The sequence below is a fragment of the Pleurodeles waltl genome, chromosome 6, assembly GCF_031143425.1.
Source record: "Pleurodeles waltl isolate 20211129_DDA chromosome 6, aPleWal1.hap1.20221129, whole genome shotgun sequence".
Classification (NCBI taxonomy): domain Eukaryota; kingdom Metazoa; phylum Chordata; class Amphibia; order Caudata; family Salamandridae; genus Pleurodeles; species Pleurodeles waltl.
This window is the reverse complement of record NC_090445.1, coordinates 1081502222-1081527208: the sequence shown is the minus strand read 5'-3', so window position 1 is coordinate 1081527208 and position 24987 is coordinate 1081502222. Positions and strand designations below refer to the sequence as shown.

At 46.8% G+C, this 24987-nt stretch overlaps 1 protein-coding gene across 17 annotated transcripts in view; it reads left to right on the top strand.

The window, feature by feature from the left end:
* Positions 1-24987, top strand: part of UBR4 (ubiquitin protein ligase E3 component n-recognin 4) — a 1862787-nt gene that overhangs the window by 532136 nt on the left and 1305664 nt on the right. For all 17 annotated transcript variants that reach the window (XM_069240131.1, XM_069240143.1, XM_069240141.1 and 14 more), the window contains exons 26-29: positions 2167-2291; positions 15217-15314; positions 15667-15824; positions 16392-16604. In XM_069240131.1, coding sequence (XP_069096232.1) covers positions 2167-2291; positions 15217-15314; positions 15667-15824; positions 16392-16604 — 594 coding nt within the window. The remainder of the gene's footprint in view (positions 1-2166; positions 2292-15216; positions 15315-15666; positions 15825-16391; positions 16605-24987) is intronic.

Genomic DNA, 24987 nt, shown 5'->3' with positions numbered 1-24987 from the left:
TTTAATAATAGAACTAGACATCACAGGGGCATATCTCCCCATGCAGATATGCCATCACATTTATTATAATGCATCCTTCCTTAGGACTGGAAGGCCTGCTGTATGGGTGACTTGCATATACTGAATGCAGTGTCAGTGGCAAATGGACTGTGTGCCATGTGTTTTAAATTTTAGCTGCACCAAGGCACGTAGCCTGGAATGGCAGTCTGCATGAATTAGCTGAGGGGTCCTTCAGGGCAGCACAATACATGCATCAGCTCTAACGGACTCTCTTTAGTACCCATGCTCTGGGTACAGGTGGTACCATTTACTTGGGACCGAACAGGGGTGTTAAAGTGTGTGCCAATTGTACACAGTTGAGTATTTTGTTTCTAGGTGATAGAACACTCGCACTAGAGCCTGGTTAGCAGGCTTTGGTGCACTGTCAGTTGCAAAACCAGCATCAAATAGGGGGGAAAACCACCTGCAAATAGACGTCTAGTTTCCTACACACCAGTACTCTGCTAGCACGTGGGGGTTACTGTCCTGGACATCTGCCAAGCTTCCACATGGATATCCCTTCACACATTCCTGAAGAATTACTGCTTGGACAGCCAGGTTAGGAGAGAGAGGCATTTTGCCTGTTCGGTCCTCCAGGACTTCTTTATCTAAACCAGTTTGCTGACCCATCTCTGGTGAGGTATTGCTCGAGTGTCTATTCTAAGATGAGTAGTCTTCAGTAAGAAGTCTCTATCAGAAGAGCAAGTTACGTACCTTTGGTAATCTCTTTCCTGGTAAAGACACAATCTGCCATCCTCTCTGCACTGTGAGCTGGTTCTTCACCCAAAAGAACCTTTTAAACACCACACACTGGTCATGAAATCAAACATTAGTTTTTATATGGCTCTATGTTTGTGGCTCCGCATTTTTTTTTTTTTTTTACTGTGGAAATATTCATGAAAGAAACTGTTGGTGCGCGAGGGTAGAGCATTTACGGTCATCACATCATTCTTTCTGTTGCGGAGCCGAACAGTGACACCTGCTGTGAGTACACTTACTGCTGAAGGTTTTCCAGATCCAGTCTGACTACTAGGAAATTACCTAAAATGAGGAATCTAAGATGTGAAATCTGAAGTTAATTAGTCTCTACCAGCAAAGGTGTTACCAAACGTAAGCAATTTGTTCTTTTTTACGCAGTTGACATGACACTAAAGCACCAACCTACGCTCATATGATGATGCTCAATACATATTCTCAACTGCTGTGCCAAAAAACAAACATGGAGTCAGTGCCCATGCACGTTGCCGACTAGAAGTTGCAAAACTTCCCATGACTTGAAATAATGATTTCAAGAGAAAATATTAAGTTGTCTGAACCCGACATTAAATGTTAGAAGTAAACAGCACTTACCGATCTACAGAACTGTGCCCTCCAAACAAATGCTTGCTGAGTAACTTTTCCTTCTGATGGACAAACATCGCTCACATTTTCTGTTCCTCTTTCACTGCCCTTTTTCCTAAATGATGAGAAATCTGTACTGGTTTGTTTCCTTCCTTTGGTACTGCTGGTCTAGTAATAGAAAAAGCACATTTACTGAATCTGCACTCTTAAAGCATTGTATAACATTTGCAATGCTACCAGCTTTTTAGCCTTGTGGCTCTACAGCTGAGGACCAGTCACAGGACCAGGTGATGTAGATGAATGGTACTCCAAAAAAAAAAAAAAATCTAGCTCTAGTCTGGCACCAAGAAATGATTCACATAAGAAATGGGTAGGGAAATGTGTGTTCGGCAGAAAGAACATACCCAAAATTAAGTGACCTGTCCTTTAGTGGCTCAGTGAAATGCAAAACCTGAACTGCAGAAAGATAAAAAGTGTCTTGGAACAGGATGTTTAAGAAGCCTTCCTTTCACTCACTTCCTGCTTGTCTGGGTCTTAGGCTTTAACATGTAATGAAAACCTTTAAGAGTTCATATTGTTTCTAAAAGTCCATATTCCCAACTAGTTAGGTAAAGTTTGTTCAGTGAGGCTGTATTGAAGAAAGCTTGCCAAATAGGAATGTTGAATCTTGAATTTTTGAGCAGCCATATATAAATATCCCTTTACATGCCTTAGTTTCACTTTTTACCTATGCACCACCATCTCCTACATCTGTGTTCTTACTACTATTTTTCTTCTGACAAACAGATCCTACCTCCTTCAGAGTCTGTCAGAGGAGGGTTCTACTGAGAACAGGCCACCTGAAGAAAAGTTGCAGGGATATGCTGCGGTGTTGGCCATTGGGTCCGGTCGATGCAAGACAAATACTCTAGGTGAATATTGTGGTGCATTGTGGTGTTCTTTGCGATTGGGAAATATTTTGATAGTAGTCTGATTCATCCAATCCAGACCCAAATTCTTGACTTCACTGTGTTCATACCTTGATATCTAATTTTTTTAAGTCAAGTGTAAGCGTTCAATCTGGTGTATACTTCTAACGTGTGTTAAAGCGATTTCATTTGTTTGTTGCCATGTCCTTTAAAAATTCTTGCTCGCAAGTGGTCAGTTCTCTTTTTCTCCCTCCTTTTTCCAATTCAGAGCAGTGCCCAACTACTGTATTGTTCCACTTTGGTTTCTTTATCTGTTTGTGACTTATTTTTTTTTTTTACATTTCTTTGGTGGTCCCCTTTCACTGTGTATGTATTTTAGGCTGGTAGCTGCCTGTCTTTTATTGCAGCAATTCTGTTCATCCCACCTCCTCCCATGTCGCTGACATTTGCTTTGGCTTTATTCCAGTGCTGTCCTCGTCCTAAAATAAGCTTATTTCACTAAACAAACGGCTTCTAAAATAAGCTTATTTTACTAAACAAACACCATATACAGTTGCATTGCTGAGTCTCTCCCCCTCCAGGGCCCCTTTCTGCCAGCACTCATGACATCTTACACAGGGCATTGCTTATCTCTTTTATTGAGGCCATAAATCTTCTCAGGCTGCCCTGCTAACTTCATTAGAGGTTTGTTGAAATGCAAGGCAAAAATGCTTTTTTGCACGTGGGCGCTGTCATCGAAAGATGGCAATTAATTTGTTTTCTTTGTCACCACCACGCAGCACTACTTCCTTGCTGTTCTGTGCTTTTGCAAACATTGCATGTTGTCTCTCTTAACATCAGTGTTTCATTTGCCAAGGGCCAATTTCAAGCTGGAGTTCAGGCCTGACACAATTTCGAGCTTCGCTCAGCCTCAAGGAAACGGTGAATGTCCAACCTTGCAAAGCCCGCATTCAGCTGCACCGAGCACCCCATGTGGCAGCTGCTTAGCTCTATGCAGCTAGAAGGGCTCAGTCGGAACTAGGGGATACCCTCCACACTCCTCTGATGCCCATAGTTGCCTGACCATCACGGAGGACTGGTGGCGTAAGGTGTGAGCACATAGGAAATTTTGAGTGATTATTCAAAGTAGGGGCGTTCAGGGCTTGGTAGGTGACCTTTACAAGCAGTTTTCAACTAGCACACACACATGCAACACAATTCACATCTACGCTCCTTTTTACAAAATGCACACAAAATTCACGTGTGTTCACTTGAAACAGAATGCATCTTATGAAATGCTTAGTGCACGACTGTTGAAGTTTCTTGGCACTCTAATATTTAAACAGTGAAATGGTGATTACTCATCAGGAAAATTATTAGATGGTGAAAGAAGTGTTCAAGGATTTCCTGAAATAGATGGGAAGGCTGGTTTCTCAAATGGGGGTAACATATTTCAGCAACAATAAATAGGATTTATGACTGGAAAACAACTGTTCTGACTGCATACTTCAAGCAAAAATGTATTCACTAAGTGTTTTAAAAGAAAACCGATGTATGTACTATAGATAGTTTAAAAGATAATGCGTTTGTGCACAGGTAATAAGTGTAAGTGAAGACAGGTGAAATACTCCCTAAGGTCACATAGTACAAGTTGCAGTTCATCAACTGTTAGAGGCATTTAGAAGTATTGCATTGCCATATTGTAAACCTGATTGGATTGGCGCAATAATCACCACAAAATGCACAATGCATGCCACATACAAATGTGTGCACTCAAGCCCCAATACTTACACCTGTACGCAGAAGGTATACAGTAGAGCATAAATGCCCACATTCTACAGACATACCCACCCAGATATCTCCGGCACAGATTACCACTGACTCACTATCGCACAAATGTGTATCAGAAAGTGGAACCAGCACGCACATGAGCATGCTTTCAGAGGGTCTGTTTGTCTTCCTATAAATATCCAGTGGTGGTTCCTAAACAACGCTAAATTTATTTACCTTATCCACATCTGTTTTTAGATTGAGCGTGCAAGCGCTCTGACCTGTTGTAATCTATCTACAGGCTTTTAACCACTCATCACCATCACTTGCTCATGGGCTTGCATTTCGAAAATCCTATGTAACCATTGGTAAATGCTTTACGTTTGGCCCTCCTTGGGACGGTTTTGTTACCGCTTTGGACACTGACCCGGTTACATGAATAATTGCACGATTGCCAATACGTTTTACTGCAAGCACACTTCTTTTTTCCTTCTGTGTCTCTCCTTCACGCTTAGGGCAGGCATGGTGCTTTGAATCGGCTCACATATGTCAACTGTTTTACTTTTAATTTTCAATTTATTTGGCAGGAAAAGTCCAGTTCGGAATTTACAATGCTAATTACTCTAACTTGAGCAAACATGACACCCATTGCACTGGAAATGCTTGTCTAATTGGTTTTCAAATGTCACATAGAAAATTACCAGTAGAAAAACTTTGCTGCCCTTGCAATGCGTACAATACATTACCATGCATGTTTTCCTGAAGCATACTAGACTATTTTAAGGGTAGCAATGACATGCTGTACATCATGCCTTGGAATATACCCAATATGCATATCATAATATACAGGGTTTCATTACATTATAGCATGATTATCTTCTGCTTTCATTCATAAATCATGAGGCATGTTCCAAAATGATATTTGGAATTTCTTCAAAGCTAACGCACACTGACGCTAATTCCATTAAGTCCTATATCTGTGTTAAATAACTTGGTCACAGATTCTGCTTTTCAGAAGAGGATGGTCACTAGCCCCAAATTTCACGTGGTACTGATGAAAGAGGCAACCGAATATTATATAAATCTGACATTTTATTATAATAGATCAAGGGCCAGATGTAGCAAGGGGTTTTACCCATTCTGTGTCTATGGGAAAATGTGTTCGTACATATGGCCCCAAGTTCTTAATCCATTCTTTAATTTTTGGAGCCAGCCCTCTGCCCGTGCATAGTGCCCCCCTTTTTGTCAGTAGCTGCATTGCATTGGCCGCAATTGTACTTGTCCCTACTGCACACATGAACTAGCACCACTAGTAATTGTGAGACGTTGTGCTGCAACCTCTTTGCTGAAGAAAATAATCTTCTACTTCTGAGTAAATTTCAGTAGAGTCCTAGTATCCGCATGAAGCAATAAAGACAAACAGCAATAGGAGTCTCTGCCAAAAATGCCCCATAGAGCTCTCCTGACTATATAATTCTTATAGACTCTCTGTGTAATACATGTGATTATTACACAGCCAACCAGTGGTAGTCCTACTGTTATATTTTTAAATGAAAGCAATACTGTCACAGACAGTGTGCATACATTGGTCACGCGCTAAGTCGATAATCATTAGTGAGTAGACCATGAGGCAGTTAACACCTGCATGGCAACAATACACCCTTATATATCATTTATACATCAATTTATATGTTATGCTTAGGTCACCCTACTGACCAATCTGGCTAATTAATTTGAATCAATAGACGCACTTCCACATTTCCATGGTCGCTTTGGGTACGTGGAATCGAATATGTTGCATCTGCTCGTGGTCCTGGCTCACATTAACTTTGAGTGTGATAGATGCTGCGCACAGATGTGCAATGTATCACTCTGATTTCTATTTAGTGGTATCTTTGCAGTGTGTTTACCGCAATACCCCCACTGTGCTTTGTAGGAAAATGGCCTTTGTTGCAATTACCCCTCCATTTGTTTGTCTGATATTGATGCTGACTAGACTTAGTGTGCTGGGAACCTGCTAACCAGCCCCAGCACCAGTGTTCTTTCACTTTAAAATGTACCATTGTTTCCACAATTGGCACACCCCTGGCACACAGATAAGTACCTTGTAAAAGGTACCAGTGGTACCAAGGGCCCTGTGACCAGGGACAGTCCCTAAGGGCTGCAGCATGTGTTGTGCCACCCTAGGGGACCCCTCATCTAACACATGCCCACTGCCATTGCAGATTGTGTGTGTTGGTGGGGAGAAAAAGGCAAAGTCGACATGGCATCCCTCTCAGGGTGCTTTGCACACAACACTGCCTGTGGCATAGGTAAGTCACCCCTCTAGCAGGCCTTAAAGCCCTTAGGCAGGGTGCACTATACCACAGGTGAGGGCATAGCTGCATGAGCAAAATGCCCTAGAGTGTCTAAGTCCATTCTTAGACATTGTAAGTGCAGTGTGGCCATATTAAGTTACAATGCCCCAGGGTATTCCAGCTAGTGGAGATGGCCAGCCCCCGGACAAAACCACCACTTATGGCGGCAAGTCTAGAGAGATAATTGGGAAAAACAAGGAGAAGTCACCACCTCAGCCTGAACCATCCCTTAAGTGTCCAGGGCTGAAGTGACCCCCTCCTTGCAGAATCCTCCATCTTGGTTTGGAGGACAGGGACCAATAGAGATACAAATGTGCTTCCCTCCCCAAAGGGAGTGAGCACAAGAAGGCCACCCTCAAAGACAGTAGCCATTGGCTACTGCCTTTTAACCCCTAAAAACTCCCCTAAATCGTGTTTTTAAGGGCTCCCTGAACCAAGCTAGTCAGATTCCTGACAAACTTGCGAGAAGGACTGCTTAGCTGAAACCCCCACAGAGAAGGAAAGGAGACAGCAACTGGCTTGGCCCCAGCCCTACCGGCCTGTCTCCTGCTTCAAAGATCCTGCAGAAGAAAGGCAACATGCCCTGCAGGTCCAGCGACCTCTGAAAAACCTCCAGAGGACTGCCTGCATCACAGAGGATCAAGAACTCCCATGGACAGCGACCCTGTCCAAGAAAAGAAGAAACCTCTTTTAAAGGACTCCTACGTCAATGCAGAAGTGTGAGTCCTAACCACTCTGCACCCGACGCCCACGGCCTGAGTTCAGGTGGCCCAACCTACCAGAGAGGACCCCCAGGCGACGGCAGCCAAGATATGTACTAAGCTCTAAAACTGTACTTTTTCTTCCCCCAGGAACTGTTCTGAAAATGCACTGTGTCCTCTTTCAAAATAGATATTCTTTGTTTTCTTAAAAAATGTTTGTAGGAAAATGGCTCCCTGTTGCAGTTACCCCCCCCACTTTTTGCCTGATATTGATGCTGACTTGACTGAGACCCTGATAACCAGGCCCCAACACCAGTGTTCTTTCACTAAAAATGTACCATTGTGACCAGGGACAGTCTCTAAGGCCTGCAGCATGTGTTGTGCCAGCCTTAGGGACCCCTCACCTAACACATGCACACTGCCAATGCAGATTGTGTGTGTTGGTTGGGAGAAAAAGGCAAAGTCGACATGGCATCCCCCTCAGGATACCATGCCCACAAAATACTGCCTGTGGCATAGGTAAGTCACCCCTCTAGCAGGCCTTTCAGCCCTAAGGCAGGGTGCACTATACCACAGGTGAGGGCATAGTTGCATGTGCAATATGCCTCTACAGTGTCTAAGTCTATTCTTAGATATTGTAATTACAGTGTGGCCATATTAAGTATATGGTCTGGGAGTTTGTCAAAAACAAACTCCACAGCTCCATAATGGCTACACTGAATACTGGGAAGTTTGGTATCAAACTTCTCAGAATAATAAACCCACACTGATGACAGTGTTGGATTTATTAAATAAATGCACACAGAGGGCATCTTAGAGATGCCCCCTGTATTTTACACAGTCCTTCAGTGCAGGACTGACTGGTTGGTGCCAGCCTACTGCTGAGAGACGAGTTTCCCTGGGGTGAGAGCCTTTTTGCTCTCTGAGGCCACCCCCCTGCAGGAACTGTAACACCTAGAAGTGAGCCTCAAAGGCTCAAGCTTCATGTTACAATGCCCCAGGGCACTTCAGCTAGTGGGAGATGCCCGCCTCCTGGACACAGCCCCCACTCTGGACACAGCCCCCACTTTTGGCAGCAAGTCCAGGGGAGATAATGAGAAAAACGAGGAGGAGTCACCCACCAGCTCAGGACAGCCCCTAATGTGTCCTGAGCTGAGGTGACCCCTGCCTTTTGAAATCCTCCATCTTGATATTGGAGGATTCCCCCAATTGGAATAGGGATGTGTCCCCCTCCCCTCAGGGAGGAGGCACAAAGCAGGTGTACCCACCCTCAAGGACAGTAGCCGTTAGCTACTGCCCTCCCAGACCTAAACACACCCCTAAATTCAGTATTTAGGGGCTCCTCAGAACCTAGGAAACTAGATTCCTGCCACCTAAAGAAACCAGGACTGCTGACCTACAAGCCTGCAGAGAAAGAGGAAGACAACTGCTTTGGCCCCAGCCCTACCGGCCTGTCTCCAACTTCGAAAACCGGCAACCAGCGATGCATCCGACAGGGACCAGCGACCTCTGAAGCCTCAGAGGACTGCCCTGGACTAAAGGACCAAGAAACTCCCGTGAACAGCGGCCCCATTCAAAACCAGCTACTTCCTTGCAACAAAGAAGCAACTTTCAAAGACTGCACGTTTCCCGCCAGAAGCGTGAGACTTCCCAGTTCAAGATCCAGAGAGCAAACACCTCAGGGAGGACTCCCCGGTAACTGCGATCCCGTAAGTAACCAGTGACGACCCCCCTGAGCCCCCACAGTGATGCCTCAGAGAGAATCCAGAGGCTCCCCCTGACCACGACTGGCTGTAACAAGGGACCCGACGCCTGGAACCAACACTGCACCCGCAGCCCCCAGGACCTGAAGGAACTGAACCTCAGCGCAGGAGTTGACCCCCAGGCGACCCTCTGCCTTGCACAGGTGGAGGCTGTCCAGAGAAGTCCCCCGTGTGACTGCCTGCACCGCTACAGTGACCCCTGGGTCCCTCCATTGTTTCCTACCTGAAACCCGATGCCTGCTTTGCACACCACCTGGCTGCCCCGTGCCACTGAGGGTATGTTTTGTGTGCCTACTTGTGTCCCCCCAGTGCTGTAGAACCCCCTCCCTCCCCCAGTCTGCCTTTGAGGACGCAGGTACTTACCTGCTGGCAGACTGAAACCAGAGCACCCCTGTTCTCCATAGGCACCTGTGTTTTGGGCACCCCTTTGAGCTCTGCACCTGACCGGCCCTGAGCTGCTGGTGTGGTAATTTGGAGGTTGCCTTGAACCCCTAATGGCGGGATGCCTATGCACCAGGACTGAGACTTGTGTTTTACTTACATCCTAATCTAACCTTTACTTACCTCCCCCAGTAACTGTTGATTTTTGCACTAAGTGTCCACTTTGAAAATAGCCTGTTGCCATTTTTACAAAGAATGTATATGATATTGCTTTTATTCAAAGTTCCTAAGGTATCTAAGTGAAGTACCTTGCATTTAAAGTGTTTACTGCAAATCTTGAACCTGTGGTTCTTAAAATAAACTGAGAGGATATTTTTCTTTATAAAAACCTATTGGCCTGGAGTAAGTCTGAGTGTGTGTTCCTCATTTATTGCGTGTGTGTGTTCAACAAATGCTTAACACTACTCTCTGATAAGCCTACTGCTCGACCACACTACCACAAAATAAAGCATTAGAATTAACTAATTTTGCCACTATCTTACCTCTAAGGGGAACCCTTGGACTCTGTGCACACTATTACTCACGTTGAACTGGTGGGTGACTCCTTGTTTTTCTCATGATCTCTTCCAGCCTTGCCGCCAAAAGTGGGGGCAGTGGCCGGAGGGTGGGCATCTCCACTAGCTGGGATGCCCTGTGGGGCTGTAACAAAAGGGGTGAGCCTTTGAGGCTCACCGCCAGGTGTTAAAGTTCCTGCAGGGGGAGGTGAGAAACACCTCCACCCAGTACAGGCTTTGTTACTAGCCACAGAGTGACAAAGGCACTCTCCCCATGTGGCCAGCAACATGTCTCGTGTGTGGCAGGCTGGCAGAAACTGGTCAGCCTACACTGGAAGTCGGGTATGTTTTCAGGGGGCATCTCTAAGATGCCCTCTGGGTGTATTTTACAATAAATTGCACACTGGCATCAGTGTGCATTTATTGTGCTGAGAAGTTTGATACTACACTTCCCAGTTTTCAGTGTAGCCACTATGGTACTGTGGAGTTCGTGTTTGACAAACTCCCAGACCATATACTCTTTATGGCTACCCCGCACTTACAATGTATGACCTGGAACATGAACAGGACTGGTATGAGGATCTAGGGGAGGCCAGTGGACTGGACACATTTCCAGATACTGGTATGCTCTCTCCTCCTAATGCCGCTATGGAGGAGGGAGCTTCTTATGCTATGGGTGGTGCGTAGGGCAGTTGAGGTCTTGGACCTAGACATGCCCACAGTGCCAGTCAGGACGAATCTCCTGACAGAGATGCTTCAGCCAGGAGTGACATCAGAGCCGATGTTGCCCTTCAGTGAGGCCCTAACAGATGTCCTTCTGGGAACATGGTCCAAACCCAGCACAGGGGCTCCTCTGAATGGGACGGTCAGCCGCGCCATAGACCCACTCCGAGCGACCCTAGTTTCCTTACTCAACACCGCACCCCAATGACCTTGGTGGTCCAAGACTCTACTTCCCATGCCTATTGGGCTGTTTTATCCCATACTTTATGGGATACGGTGGCACAGGTGCTGCCCCAGTTCCTGGAGGGCGTACAGGACACTCACCCAGGCTGTCAGTGGCCCTACGTTGTCACGTCTGGCTGTGTTCAACTGGCTTTTCAGGGGATGTCTAGTTGAGTTTGATGGACATGCCCTTTGATGGCTCTCGCCTTTTTGGTGAGAAGGCAGACTCCACTCTTGAGAGGTTTAAGGATTCTCAAGCTACAGCCAGATCCCTGGGACTCTCAGTGCCAGCTCAACAGCAGTCTGTCTTCCGCCCCTTTCAAGGCTGCAGAAGGGGCACAGTACCACGCCAGCCACAACTCAGCCACAGTCCTGAGGCTTCACACCATCCCAGGAGAGGACGTAGCATCAAACCCAGAGGGTCTGGCCAGCGGTCGGCCACCACATAGCCCTCATTCACTGCACCCAGTCCCTCCTAGTGTGGTTATGCAGGACCATGTCCGTCCAGTTGGAGGGAGGATTCATTTTCATCTCACTGGCTTTCCATCACAACAGACAAATGGGTCTTGCAGATCATACAAAAGGGTTATTTCCTCATCTTTCAGTCTTTTCCTCCCTCTATGCCTCTGGCAAAAGAACGGCTGATGGAGGACCATTTGGTTTTGCTCCGTGAGGAAGTTACGGCTCTCTTGGCCAAGGGAGCCATAGAAAGGGTCCCAATGTCAGAAGTAGGCAGTGGTTGTTATTCTTGCTACTTTCTGAATCCCAGAAAGAACAAGGCCCTTCGCCCTGTCCTGGATTTAATGGATGTCAATCTTTTCCTAAAGAAGGAGAAATTCAAGATGCTCACTCTTGCTCAGGGTCTTGTGTGCCCTAGACCAAGGAGACTGGATGGTAGCATTGGACTTGCAGGATGCATATTTTCACATCACCTGCCTGCCCACAGGCGTTGCCTGGGTTTAAGGTGGGCTACGAGCACTTTGTTTACCGTGCTCCCTTTCGGTCTCAGCAGTGCCCCTCAGGTGTTCACAAAGGTGATGGCGGTGGTTGCACCCATCTGCGCAGGTCAGGGATTTCAGTCTTCCCCTACCTCGACGATTTGCTCTTGAAAGCTCCCATGCCCCAGGCTTTAGTCACCCATCTGCAGACGATGGCGGACCTCCTGCATTCGCTGGGGTTTACTAACAACGTACCAAAGTCACACCTGACTCCCCCTCAAAAGCACAATTTTATCGGAGCTGTTCTGGACACAGTGCGGTATGGGGCCTATCCCTCTGAGCAGCGAGTCCAAGAAATTCAGGTTATGATACCGATGTTTCGGCCTCTATCCTGGATTTCGATGAGACACTCTGAGGCTGTTGGGACTCATGGCTTCCTGCATCCTATTAGTCAGACATGCCAGATAACATATGAGGGCTCTGCAGTGGGACCTGAAGTTCCAATGGGCACAGCATCAGGGAAATCTTACTGACGTGGTTCAGATCACAGAGGGGACTGCTAGGAATCTACAGTGTTGGTTAGTGAACCGTGATTGGGTTGAAGGCAGACTCCACTCCCTTCCCCAACCAGATTTCACAGTAGTGACAGATGCGTCACTTCTGGGATGGGGCGGCCATTTGGGAGAGGTGGAGATCAGGGGTCTCTGGCGGAATCCGGGCTCCATATCAACTTGTTGGGGGATCCGCCTAACATTAAGAGCATTTCTTCCTGTTGTGAAAGGGAAGGTAGTGCAGGTGTTCACGGACACCACCACCACAATGTTGTACTGTCGTGTAACCTTTGTCAAGAGTCTCTGCGTCTCTGGACATTGCTGGAACAGCAGGGTATAGCCCTGGTGGTTCAACACCTGGCAGGTTCTCTGAATGCCAGGGCAGACGAACTCTGCTGTCGATGCTTAGCAGATCACGAATGGTATCTCCATCCGGTGGTGGTGCAAGGACTCTTTCAGCAGTGGGTTAGATCGGTTTGCCTCCGAAGAGAACGCACAATGTCTGCAGTTTTGCGCTTTGGAGTTTCCAAGGGGGCTATCGCTAGGTGATGCTTTTCGTTGCGAGTGGAGCTCAGGCCTCCTGTACACCTTACCGCCCATACTGCTTCTGCCCAGAGCCTCCAGACCCACCTCCAGTAGTTCTAGTTTGGGTATCCATTCTGAGGTAAGGAATCTGCAGCTAGAAGTCACTATCAGATGAACAAATTACTTACCGTCGGTAACAAATTATCTGTTAGAGACTATCTAGCTGCAGATTCCCCACACCCACCCAAGCCTCCCTCCTCTGCATATGTTTTGGTATTTTTGGCCTTTCTTAAGGGCATGTCTTTTTCTTCAAACAATCAAGTGAAAAAACTAAATGCCGTTGGTTCTTCAATGACTCTGCGCTTCTGACGTGGAAAATTGTGGGAAAAGAACTGACGTACACGCGCCGAGGTGGCGTCTGTATTGACAACAGTGACGTCACAGACTGCTCTGACGCCACGCGGATCCGAATGGCGCCACTCGACAGCGCGCTTAGGGTACTGCTCAGCAGAAAAATTCCAGATTCAAAGCTGATGCCAAGGAATTCTAAGGTAAGGAATCTGCAGCTAGAGAGTCTCTACCGGATAATTTGTTACCGAAGGTAGGTAACTTGTTCTTCCAGCCCCTGTAGTTTAGCAAATGTTGTGTTATGGGTCATGGTAGTGCTTCTGGTGGTGGTCTCTGTGCAGGAGCTTGTTGACCCTTTCAATAACACCACTGATATTTTTTTGTCAACTTTCTTTAGGAGGCTTTTCCACAACTGTTTCTATCTTGCTGGCTTTGTTCTATTCATCAATACCCAGTACCCACTATACTGCCACTTAGATATGTGACCAAAGCAAGTTATCAAGTCTTCCATTGATATTTGAGACTATGTTCATGTCAACAGTAACATGGAAAGTTTGCTTCTCTGCACATTCTGTGCATCCATTTTGCCTATTCATGGTATCTCTGCCATCAATCTTAGATGCTTTGTACTTCCAAATGTAGTTTGGATTGTTATTGATGTGTTCTCCCAATCTTGAGTGCATTTACAACACTGATGACCCCGCTTCATGCACTGTTGGTTCCCTAATCTTAGCCAACAATCAAGAGCCACAATGGATTGGTTGTGTACCATTCGTTGCAGGTAGTCCTTCTTGCCCTCAATTCTCTGCAAAGGGTGCCTCTTATCATTGTTCTAGAATCTCAGATTACACCAGTGCTCAAGTGCTGCCGTAAAGCAACTCATACGGGAATTTGGTAAAGTGGCAGTATAGTCCGCTTTCAAATGAACTAACCAACTTGTGTAGTTCCATATACTCAGCCAAGTGCATCATTCGATAGCTTTAACCAATCTGCAGCATTCATTTGCTGTGACAAAGGGTACCTCATCCCCCTTTTTCTAATTTATTATGGATACGGATGGACCTATAATAGCCAGTTGTGGTGTTCTATGTAGTATCTCCAAATTACATGTGTGGTCTGCATGTGTCTCCGTCCCTCCTCACATCTCCAACCACTGCCTTTTTGCTTCTTTTACTGCGCTGTAGTTGTTGCTGAACCTCATGGTCTGTACTTTCTAATAGCCATGTGGACGCGGGCGCTTTTTGCATGATCTCTGCTTCAAGAATCATCTATTATATAACTGGAGTCAGGGGTGGACTTGCAGCTTTTTCACGTGCCAACCCACAATCTATCCCTCCACCCTCACTACCTCTTGTCAATCTGGCCTGATATCAAATCTGCTGTATGAAGACCTGAACCCAGCTCCATGCTAGGACAGTGATGATCCTTAACCTCAATTCACTTTCCTTGCGTTGCCTGCTGTACTTAGGCTGCCCAGTGCAGTCCTCCTTACTCTGTCCTTAGGTCCTGTCTTTGTCTCTAAGCTTTTGGTGGTTCACCCTCACTTGGAGAGTGGCCCCACCATCAACTGGCAGTATACCTCGGCTGGGGCACAAGCAGGTCGCGTATCCCAGCACATCTGACTCCCCTAGAGCAGGACCCCAGGCCACAGGATTTTCCTGGCCATTTTCATGTGTGGGCATGTCCTCCAGCCACTCTCCATGGCACTTAGCATCCTTTGGGATCAGTGCATTCCAGTGCTACCCCAGCACTGCACCAAAGCACAGTTGATGGTCCCCTGCTCATCGACCATGCAAAAGGTCCTTAATCTGCAGCTCACTGCAGTGCCACAGCTACATTATATAAACTGCACCCTATTCTTTTCTGCATAGTCAGGTATAGTTGTCTTATGGCAGACTTTTTGGGACATTAAAACATATTTAGCACTGTGTCTCGTTCAAGAAGCCTCATGGTGGTATGATTATCTTGGAGCCTGGCACTCTTACTCCACTAATCAACTTCTCTCCATGACATGGCTTGGTGTTGTGCTTTGATAATGGGAGCATTCTGTTTGGAATGTCTGTTCAACATAGTGCTGCAGGGAAGCTCCTTATTCTTTATTGTCTTTTGGTTACAGGTCCAGCTCTGGTACAAAACCTTCCTTCAGCGGTGCAGGCATTATGCGAGTCCTGGAACAGCATCCATACCAATGAGTTTCCCAACATCGGTTCATGGGTAAGGTATTCACTGGAAGAATACCACAAATAACAAATGAAATGATATTTTTTAAAGCCAGTTAAATATGTGGGCACACCTATAGCATCTTCATACACATACCTTTATAGTTACAAGATGTATCTGTTGTTGATTCATATATGGTGTACTTTCTTGCAGTTAAGTTTTGAGTCCTCAATACTGCAAGAAATTGTTCTTAGATTTTCAATATGCACGCTGATGAGGGGAAGGGGTCCTCCTATTACGTTTGTGTACAGGGAATGTGTCTTTTGTTTACGTTCATGTTTGTCTGCATTCTTTAACTCTTGCGAAACATTGAGTCTGTTCTGAACATGTTTTCTTTGTTTTTCAGCGGAATGCCTTTGCCAATGACACAATTCCGGCAGAGAGCTATATTTGTGCTGTGCAGGCTGCCCACCTGGGCACTCTTTGCAGCCAGAGTCTGCCCCTTGCCACCTCTCTCAAGCATATACTCCTCTCTCTGGTCCGACTCACTGGAGACCTGATTGTGTAAGTGTAATGTCCCCCTTTTCTTATTTCTATTTGTATCCACCCTATTTTCCTTTCCCTGCCCTCTTGGTTCTTTCCTCCCTTTTTCCTACTCTTCCTCAGTTCTCCCAAACACTTCTCCCCTCACAGTTGCAAACATTGTCTTTATTGGTTTTGTTCTATGACAAACATTCTTTCCTTTTTTTTTTATTTGGCATCCCAGTCTTAATCCCCTTCTGTTGTTTGCCTTACCAGTACTTTCATGACCCTTTTTCTTTGACTTCCTTTAGCCTTTTGTATACTCTTCCCAATATATCCTTTTTGGCCTTTCAGTTTTCCATCCTTTACACTGGGGGCCTTTCTTTTTCCTCTTCCTTCTCTTCACTTTGCGCCTTTGCTCACCCCTCACTGATTAACTTTTTGGTCTCACTTGCTGCCACAGCCTTAATTATGGAATTTCTCTATGCACCCCATCTTCTCTGAGTCTTTTTTACAATTATTCATTGTCATCCTTCCATTGTCTCATCACCCTCTTTCTCACTCACTGGCTGATATTTCAGTTAATTTAGTTTCTTCATTTACCTTCAGCTGGTGTCCAGATGAACTAAATCCTCCACAGTTGATCAAGTCCCTGCTTCCTCTTCTGTTGGAGACCAGCACAGAGTGTGTATCAGAGATCAGCAGCACCTCTTTGGAGAGGATTCTGGGTCCTGCAGAGTCTGATGAATTTGTGTCCCCTGTCTACGAGAAGCTCATCACTGGCTGTTACAACATTCTAGCAAATCACTCTGACCCCAACAGGTAAATCGCCACTTCATTGCTGCAGGGAATACAATAAAGCTTCCTCACTTTATTTTTTTGTAGCCCAAGGGATATGAAATGCAGCATTTCAATAACTAAAAGAAATGGCCATGGAAATGTAGAGATTTGACTTTGCTGTTCTTAAAAGCATTATCAACGAGTAGGAAACCTTTCTCCATCTGACTACCCAGTATACTAACCTGGTGTTTGTATTTTGGCACATAGGCTTAGACAAGTTTGTTCTGAAATCTTAAACTTGACTAATGCAGATGACTAATCTGGAGTAGATTTCTGTTTAACGTAGTATTCCTTTAATCCCTTTGAGTAGAAGACAACTTCGTTTGCTACCCTGTGTTCTATTTGAGAGTTGGATTGGAAGAATACTTTGCCTCCTTCCTTTCCTGACACACGTCAGGCCATCAAACCATGCCCTCCAGATAATGCCTCTACATTGACTCATATTGCCAGAATGGTAGTGGAGTTGCAGTTTTGCTGCTTTTATGTACCCTGCTCTGAATAACTGACTTAAAGCCTAGAGTTGATGTAAACACTGGAGAACAAATTGCTTGTACTGATAGGATTTCAGAGATTTTTCAAATTTTAGGGACCATTTCTTTTGGCGGTGGTTTTGGTGACAATCAGAAGAGCATAATGTTTTTTGCATACTTTTCATAGGACTACCAGATAGAGCATAAGTGTGAATGTTGAAGGAAGTGTTTCACTGGCTCTTTGGCCTTAGGAACAGCAAGCCTCTCTGTCCTGTGATTAATACTTATGAACAGAATATCCCATTTCTGATAAAGGCTTCTAACAACATATTCCTCACCTTAGAATATTCCCCAGGCATCAGGCTGGATCGGGGAAAGGCTTTGAAGCGGTACACCTGTGCAGTGAAGGTGGAGCCAGCGGCTCATTGATGCAACCTACGCCAGACGTGACGGCCTATAAATGTATCACCCACATGCGCTGACATCAGTTCCTTTCTTTCTGCACATTCAGAAGCAGATCCGCAGCACCCCTTGGGTCTTAGAGACTGTTATTTTCTTTGAAGTTTCAAAGTTTTTCTGCAAGTTTCAACCAGTGTGCAAGGAACCTGTCCCAAAACAGGTTGATAGAATTTAAGCCTAGTGGAGAATGTCAGACAAATGTTACTAACCCTCGTTTGGTCTATCTGTGGTGCATGGGGTTGTCCCACAACTCCACAACCTGGGGATTGTGTGCCCAGATACCCTTGAAGGCCATTCAGGAGCATGAGGCCAAGCTTTCAGGCACCTGACAATGCACGGCCCCTTGCCGGAACATGTCCCAAAAGGACTTGTTGTCTAGGCCTACTCACACGGAAGTGTCATAAGAAGAAAAATTAGTTTTCCATATAGGCTTCTTCACTGTCAGGCCATCTCAAATCTCCCAAAACAGTGCAAGGTCTTTGTGCTTCCACAACTTACTCCCAAAGTTGTCTGTTGGAGTTGGTCACCAATCCCGCCACAGCCCACTCTTCCCAGTCCTGGGACTGCTACTGCTCAGATTCAGGAGTTCTAGGAGGCTATGATGTACTTGTTCGCACAGCTAATCTCCTTCGGGCCCCATTTGGTCAGGAGCTCTCAACTGGGACCATGCTGATTGGAATACCTGTGGGGAAAGTACCTTCTCTTTGGCATGGTTACCCCCACTTTTTGCCTGCAGTCAGTGTGTTTTGACTGTGTCCACAGGGATCCTGCTAACCAGGACCCCAGTGACTGTGCTCTCTCTCCCTCTAAATTTGGTTGCTTTGGACTTTGCACACCCCACAAATGCATACTGGTGCCCCCATGTAAGTCCCTAGTATATGGTACTTGGTTACCCATGGCATTGGGCCACCAGGGGTTCCCCATGGACTGCAGCATGTATTGTGCCACCCATGGGAGCCTATGCAAAATGTGTCTGCAGGCCTGCCATTGCAGCCTGCGTGAAAAGGTGAGTGCACCCTTTCACAACAGATCACTGTAAGTCACCCCTATGGTAGGCCCTCCTAACCCAGAGGGCAGGGTGCAGATACCTGTGTGTATGGGCACCCCTGCATGAGCAGAGGTGGCCCTACGAACTTCAGCTCCATTTTCCAGGACTTCATAAGTGTGAGGAAGCCATTTTACCTGTGTCCAGCTACATAGTAGTAACTTCGAACCTGGGCATGTTTGGTATTAAACATGTCGGAATCATACTACAATACTATTGCCAGTATTGGTTGTATGATTCCATGCGCTCTGGGAGCTCCTAAGAGGACCCCCAGCATTGCTCCTACTAGCCTTCTGGGGTTTCCGAGCAGCCCGTGCTGCTGCCACTTCTTGGACAGGTTTCTGTGCTCCTGCTGTTTGACCAGACCTTTGTGTAGGAGAGGAAGGTAACACACTCTTCTTTGGAAATAGGTGTTACATGGCTTGGGAGTGGTAGCCTCTTCAAGCCACCGGTATGCTTTGAAGGGCACATTTGGTGCCCTCCTTGCTAAATCGCTTTTGCACCTGTCCAGGGACCCCCAGTCCCTGATCTGGCTGAAACTGGACAATGGAAATGGCCAGAGCTCCTCCAGGTGGCCACTTGCTACTGCCATCTTGAATCCAAGGTGGGAAGAGGCCCCTGGGAGCATCTGAGTGACCAGGTCTGGCAGGTGACATCACAGCCTCCTCCTAATAGGTGGTCACCCTGCTAAGTGACCGATTTCCTCTCCTCCCCCCCCCCCCCAAGCTATCTAGGGTCTCCCTCTTTGATAGGTCCTCAAATTCGATGTGCAAGATTTCAGCAGGACTCCTCTACATTGTTATCTTCATCTTCTGGCCAGTGGGACTACAAAGGGGTCCTTGTGGAACCGACAATCTGCAACTCCAGGGACAAGTCCTCTTTGCAACATTGTTTCTCCTGCTCCTTCCAGCATAATTTCCCTGGCTGTGCATCCCCTGAGGGCAACCAGTCTTTAGGCTTCACTAGAAGCAAGGAGGAATCTCCCTTGGAGTGAAGGAGTCATTCCCCCTGCATCCGCAGGCACCAACTACAGCGGCAACCATCTGTGTGGATCCCCTTTCCTTCGGAAGTGCGTGGATACTGCATCACTGTTCGTGGTCCTGAGTGGTCCCCTTTGTCCTCTCTACCACCTACCACCTGCCCAACTTGGGAGACGGTAAGCCCTTTCCTTGCAGGACAGTACCTCTGGGCACTGCGACTCTTCGAGCTACCAAGACTTGTTTGTTCCTCCTCCAATGGATCTTCAGGTTCTGTGTAGCCCCAGCACTCCTTCCTCCAAAGCACAGTCTCCTGACCGGCTGCTCTAGCGAGGTGGGACTCCATTTCAGGTTTGCTGAGTTTGCCTCACTGTGACTTCTGCGTCTGCTGCATGTGGATCACCTGTGAAGGCTGCTTCCTCTTCTTGTGACTCTCCCAGCTGCTGATGGTCACCCCTGGACCTTGCTGGTCCTCTTCAGCCTTGCAAAACCTTTGACTCAGACTCTGGCATTTGCCAAGACTTGTTGGTGGTTTCCAGTACCTCTGACTGACTGCATCGCAACTGCCGACGTGGGACATTACTTGCATCATTTCTGGAACTCCTCTTCTGCTCCTGTGCTGCACTGCTGACTTTGTTCATCCACCGTCGACCTGGTCCTGCATCCACAGAAGGGTGGGTAGTGGCTCCTGCCACAGCCAGACACTCCAACTTGAACTGGACTTGGTCCCCTTCTTTTGCAGGACCTTTTCTGTGAGGATCCACCTTTGGTTTCTTGTAGTGTTGTCTGGGTCTTGCACAGTCCTTTTCCAAATTCTTTCTGTTGGTTTTGGGGAAAACCAGGTACTTACCTCTTCTCTCCTGGTCGCTGGGGGCACCCTGGTACTCACCTCTTGGAATTCCTAGTTCCTCCAGCTCCCCTCTACTGATTCTACCTCCTTGGGTGGGGGACTGACTTTCACATTCAACTTTTTTAGTATATGGCCCACACTGTTTGCTATTGCTTTTACCAATGCCTATTGATTCCTATACTATTTACTGATTGCTAATGTGTATATAATAGTGTTTACTTACCACCAGTTGTGGGACTGCATATTGAGTATTCTGGTATTTGTGTTACTATAATAAAGTACCTTTATTTTTGTAACACTGTGTGGTTGTTTCATGTAAGTGCTGTGTAACTATAGTGGTATTGCGTAAGCTTTGCATGTCTCCTAGATAAGTCTTGGCTGCTCATCCAAAGCTACCTCTAAAGAACCCTGGCTTCCTAGATACGGTCTACATTTCACTAATAACACCTTATACCAGGTCCAGGTATCCATTAACACCATAGGTGCTCCCCACACACACCAGGCCAGCTTTCTGCATAGGGTACCCTTACAAACCTGAGACTCCATTTTCTGCGCTTTGTAAGTGTGGGGAAGCCATCTTGAGGTATGTTGTGAACACTGGTCAACAGGCATGGTCTAACTACATAAAGGCTTCTCTGAACCTAGGTCTGAATCTGCAGCAAGATATAGGCCCCCATTACAACCCTGGCGGACAGCCGTTTAAGGGAGAAAAGTACTGCCAAAAGGCTGGCGGTACTTTTCCCCATAATATGACATTGGGGGTTTGGCTCAAGCCAAAGCGGCAATGTACCACTCCATCCGCCACGGTGGTAACGGGTGCCAGGCTGGAGACTTCAATCTCCAGCCCGGCGGCCGTTACTAGCCTTCCCGTGGGATTATGAACCCCTCTACCGCCATGGTTTTTGTGGCTTCCTTACTGCCACGAAAACCATGACAATAGGCACGATCAGTGACAGGGAATTTCTTCCCTGTCACTGATAGGGGCCTTCGCTGCCTCCCTTCCCAAGTGTTGTTTACCCCCTCCAACACACACACACACACACACCCCCGCACACCCCCCCCCCCAGCATACTCACACCATTGTATACACACTCATACCCACATGCATACATCCATTCACACACATCCAAACACACTTACTTACATACAAGCACACACGCACTCACACATCTACACATGCACAACATGCACCTGCATTCACGCACGCAGGAACATACAAGCACACACACCCCCAACTCCCTTCCCCCTCCCCTGTCGGAGCACCCAACTTACCTGATTTCAGGAGGTCTTCTGGCAGGAGACGGGACAGGGCGCTGCTACCAGCAGCAGCGTCCGCCAGTAGAACACCGCCAGGCCGTATCCTGTCATGATACGGTCTGCGGCGGTCTACCATACCGCCACCGTACCGCCATCCACCACCATGGCCGCAGCCGAAGTTCCGCCATCCTTCTGGTGGAATTCCGGTACGGTCATAATATGGCAGATGGCTGGTAGCCGCGGCGATGGTATTTTGGCGGCTGTCCCTGTGGCGTTTGACGGTGTTTACTGCCAGTGTTCTAATGATGGCCATAGTCTCTACAAGATAAGGTGTTACCAAATACAAGTTACTTGTCCTTCAGTGCTCTCTGCATCTAGGCAACCTGACTGTCTCAGTCTGAAGTCTCGCAGGAGACTGCCCAGGATCTACCTTAGTGTCAGATTGACACCAGCTTGACATACAGTAGGCCACTCTCCGTTTTCTCCACCCAGACTTACCTGTTGTGACATATGCATTGCTGATGGTTTAATCTGTTAGAAGTAGAAATCTCTGTTCTCTGTCAGAGCGCCAGCTGCATATCAATCTCCTGTAGTTTTGTGCACTTTGTTGGCCATAAAAAAACATCTGCCAACCATCGGGGGGCTGTTGTAGGTCCTTATGAACAGCAGGCCTTCCATATGGTATTGTAACAAATCAAGCAAAGTGGGGATTTGAGTTTTGTGCCAGGAGAACTTGCAGTATTGATGGTTGCTTTATCAGCACTAGATCCTCTCGATAACTAGTCAACTGACACAGTTCCTGATCTCTAGAGCAGACGGGCTGAACTTACATCTGTTCACTGTAGTCAAGAACATGTAATGTCAAAATTACCTCGCACTAGAGTTTCCTCCTGGAAAGTCACAGGGTATGCTTGGCGATTGTGATGGGACACGGGGTCTCCTGCAAGCATTCACACCTTTCCCTCTCCTGTCTGGAGTTCTCAGATAAGGCAGAGCAGACCAAACATAAGACATCCTAATTAGGACTCTAGGGGAGAGCCCTGTATCTCTGGTTTGTAAAACAATGCCCTTCCTGGGTGGAGGTGCTAATAGCCCCTTCCCTAGTAATGTGCACTGCCCTGCTGGTGCACTTCAGAGGCCTTACCACCCTTGAACCTCGACCCGCAACCCTGCTGCTAGCAGCAGCTGACATCCCCCTTTGCAAGCCCCCACTTTTGGCGGGAGCAAAGGCAGGAACACTAACAAAGGGTAGGAGTGGCCTCACCTGGTGTGCACCACCTCTAAGGTTTTGCATGCAAGGGAGAGCCTCTATTTCATTTTCTTCCATCTTGGATGCAAAGAAAACAGCTAATTAGCTTTATGGCAGTGACCCTTCCCACAGGAAATGGTCACTATAGTGGGTGTAGCCACGCAAAGGTAAGTGTCTCTTTGGACACTACCAGGTTCCACCCTAAAACACCCACTAAATTCGGTATTTAGTGGGCATCCCTGGATAAAGAAGTTAGTTTCAAAAGGACAAAAAGAGTAGCCCAAAGAACCAGAGCACGAGAACTGGACTGCTGTACAAGAGAAAGGTGCCAAACCCTGCGTGCTGCACCTAGGACCCGACGAACGCTGCTGCGGAGGAGCTGGACACTGGACTGACATCAAGAAACCCAGAGGACCGCCAGGCTTCACAAATCTCCCCTGAGTGGAGGTACCACTCTGCAACCAACAAAGAACCAGTAACCCAGTGAGGGTCACTTCACTGACCGGCCGATATCTCCCTAACCCAAAGTCGCAGCCGGACCCGATGACACACAGACAACCCCAGGACAAACCCTTCAAGTTTGCCAAGTTTGATGGCATTGAACCCCCTGGTGGCCATACCATACTAATACCCTTGGTACTGGTTAGCTGATGTCAGACAATAAGAAAACCAGAACCACTCGCCCCGCTTAAAAAAAAAAAAAAAAAAAAAAAAAAAAAAGGAGCCAGAAGAAGCCCCATTCAAGGGACTTTACGGACACCCCGGATCTCCTGCCAGAGTTCCCCCGTTGTCCTGTAAAGCAGCCCTTAAAGAGATTTATCTCCAGCTCCAAAGGACTCTGTCGCACCCAGCTCCTGGATCACCAACTCCCTCTGCATCTGGCCGCCCAGTACTCTGTAACGAGGAACCAGCTAGGCCCCCAGGGTCCCACACCCCTTGCGACCTCGACACCACAAGGCACCACCTTTAAATTTGCAAGAACCACCCTTTTCCTTGTGGTCCCCCTCAGTGGCCTTGCACCTGCTCCAAAAGACTTTTCAACGCTGCTCCCACTGGAACCAGGAGCTGCCCAAGCCTCTCCAGCTGATAGTGCCCACAGACTACCTCAACCAACCTGGAAAAACCCACTGTGCGATTTTATATGTATTTTTAAAAGTGACTGTCTATTGATTCCTATGGTGCTTAATTACGCACAGAAAGACAGCATTTCATTAACACTTCAAAAATCCATATCTTAAAGAATATTTAACCAATTTTGATATTCTTGGTCTTAAGATGTATATAAAAATCTGAAGTATTTTTACAAATTGGTTTAGAGTTATTCCTTCGAATGTGTGAGATACATGATTGATACTGTGAGTACAATAAATGCTTTGCACCTCTCCAAGATTATCTTGCTCGACCAAGCTACCTACAAATTTGAGCTTTAGGTGATCTGATTTTTGCCTCTCAAAGCCAACGTGTGGTTGCCTGGACCACCTGCACAGTGTGCCTAGTTTTGCACACTACAAAGAGGGCCAGCCTCCTACATCAGTGAAGTGCGGTATCCAGAGGTCTCTGGCCTGAATGTTGGCCTTATGATCAAGTACCTTTTCTGGAGGACTTCTGGTCTCAGCAGCTTGAGAGAGTTTTTTACTTTAACCATTGCGACCTGCACATCCATGCATGGCAATTGAGTGCAACAGCTGTGCTCTTTTGAATTGTCAGCTGCGGTAGTGGAAGTCATCCTTAATTCTATACATCCTTCAATAAAATGCATTTGTGCTGGGAGAAATTTATTGCATGTGGGATCCAGCTTCTTCATCCTCGATAGACCAGTCTTTTTGACATGTTTTATTTTTGACACAGCAAGGGTGTGCAAGGGGGACAGTTAAAGGATACATGTCGACCACTTTGACTTTTTGGTGTTTACCAGCTCAACCTTATCTTTTCAAATCACCTGTTCTGATGCATTTCCTAAGAAGTCTAAGAACTTTCCTCTGAAACCCTTTGTCATGTCATAATGGGACCTCAGTTTGATACTCATTTTCATTATGTGCACACCAGTTGTGCCTTGCA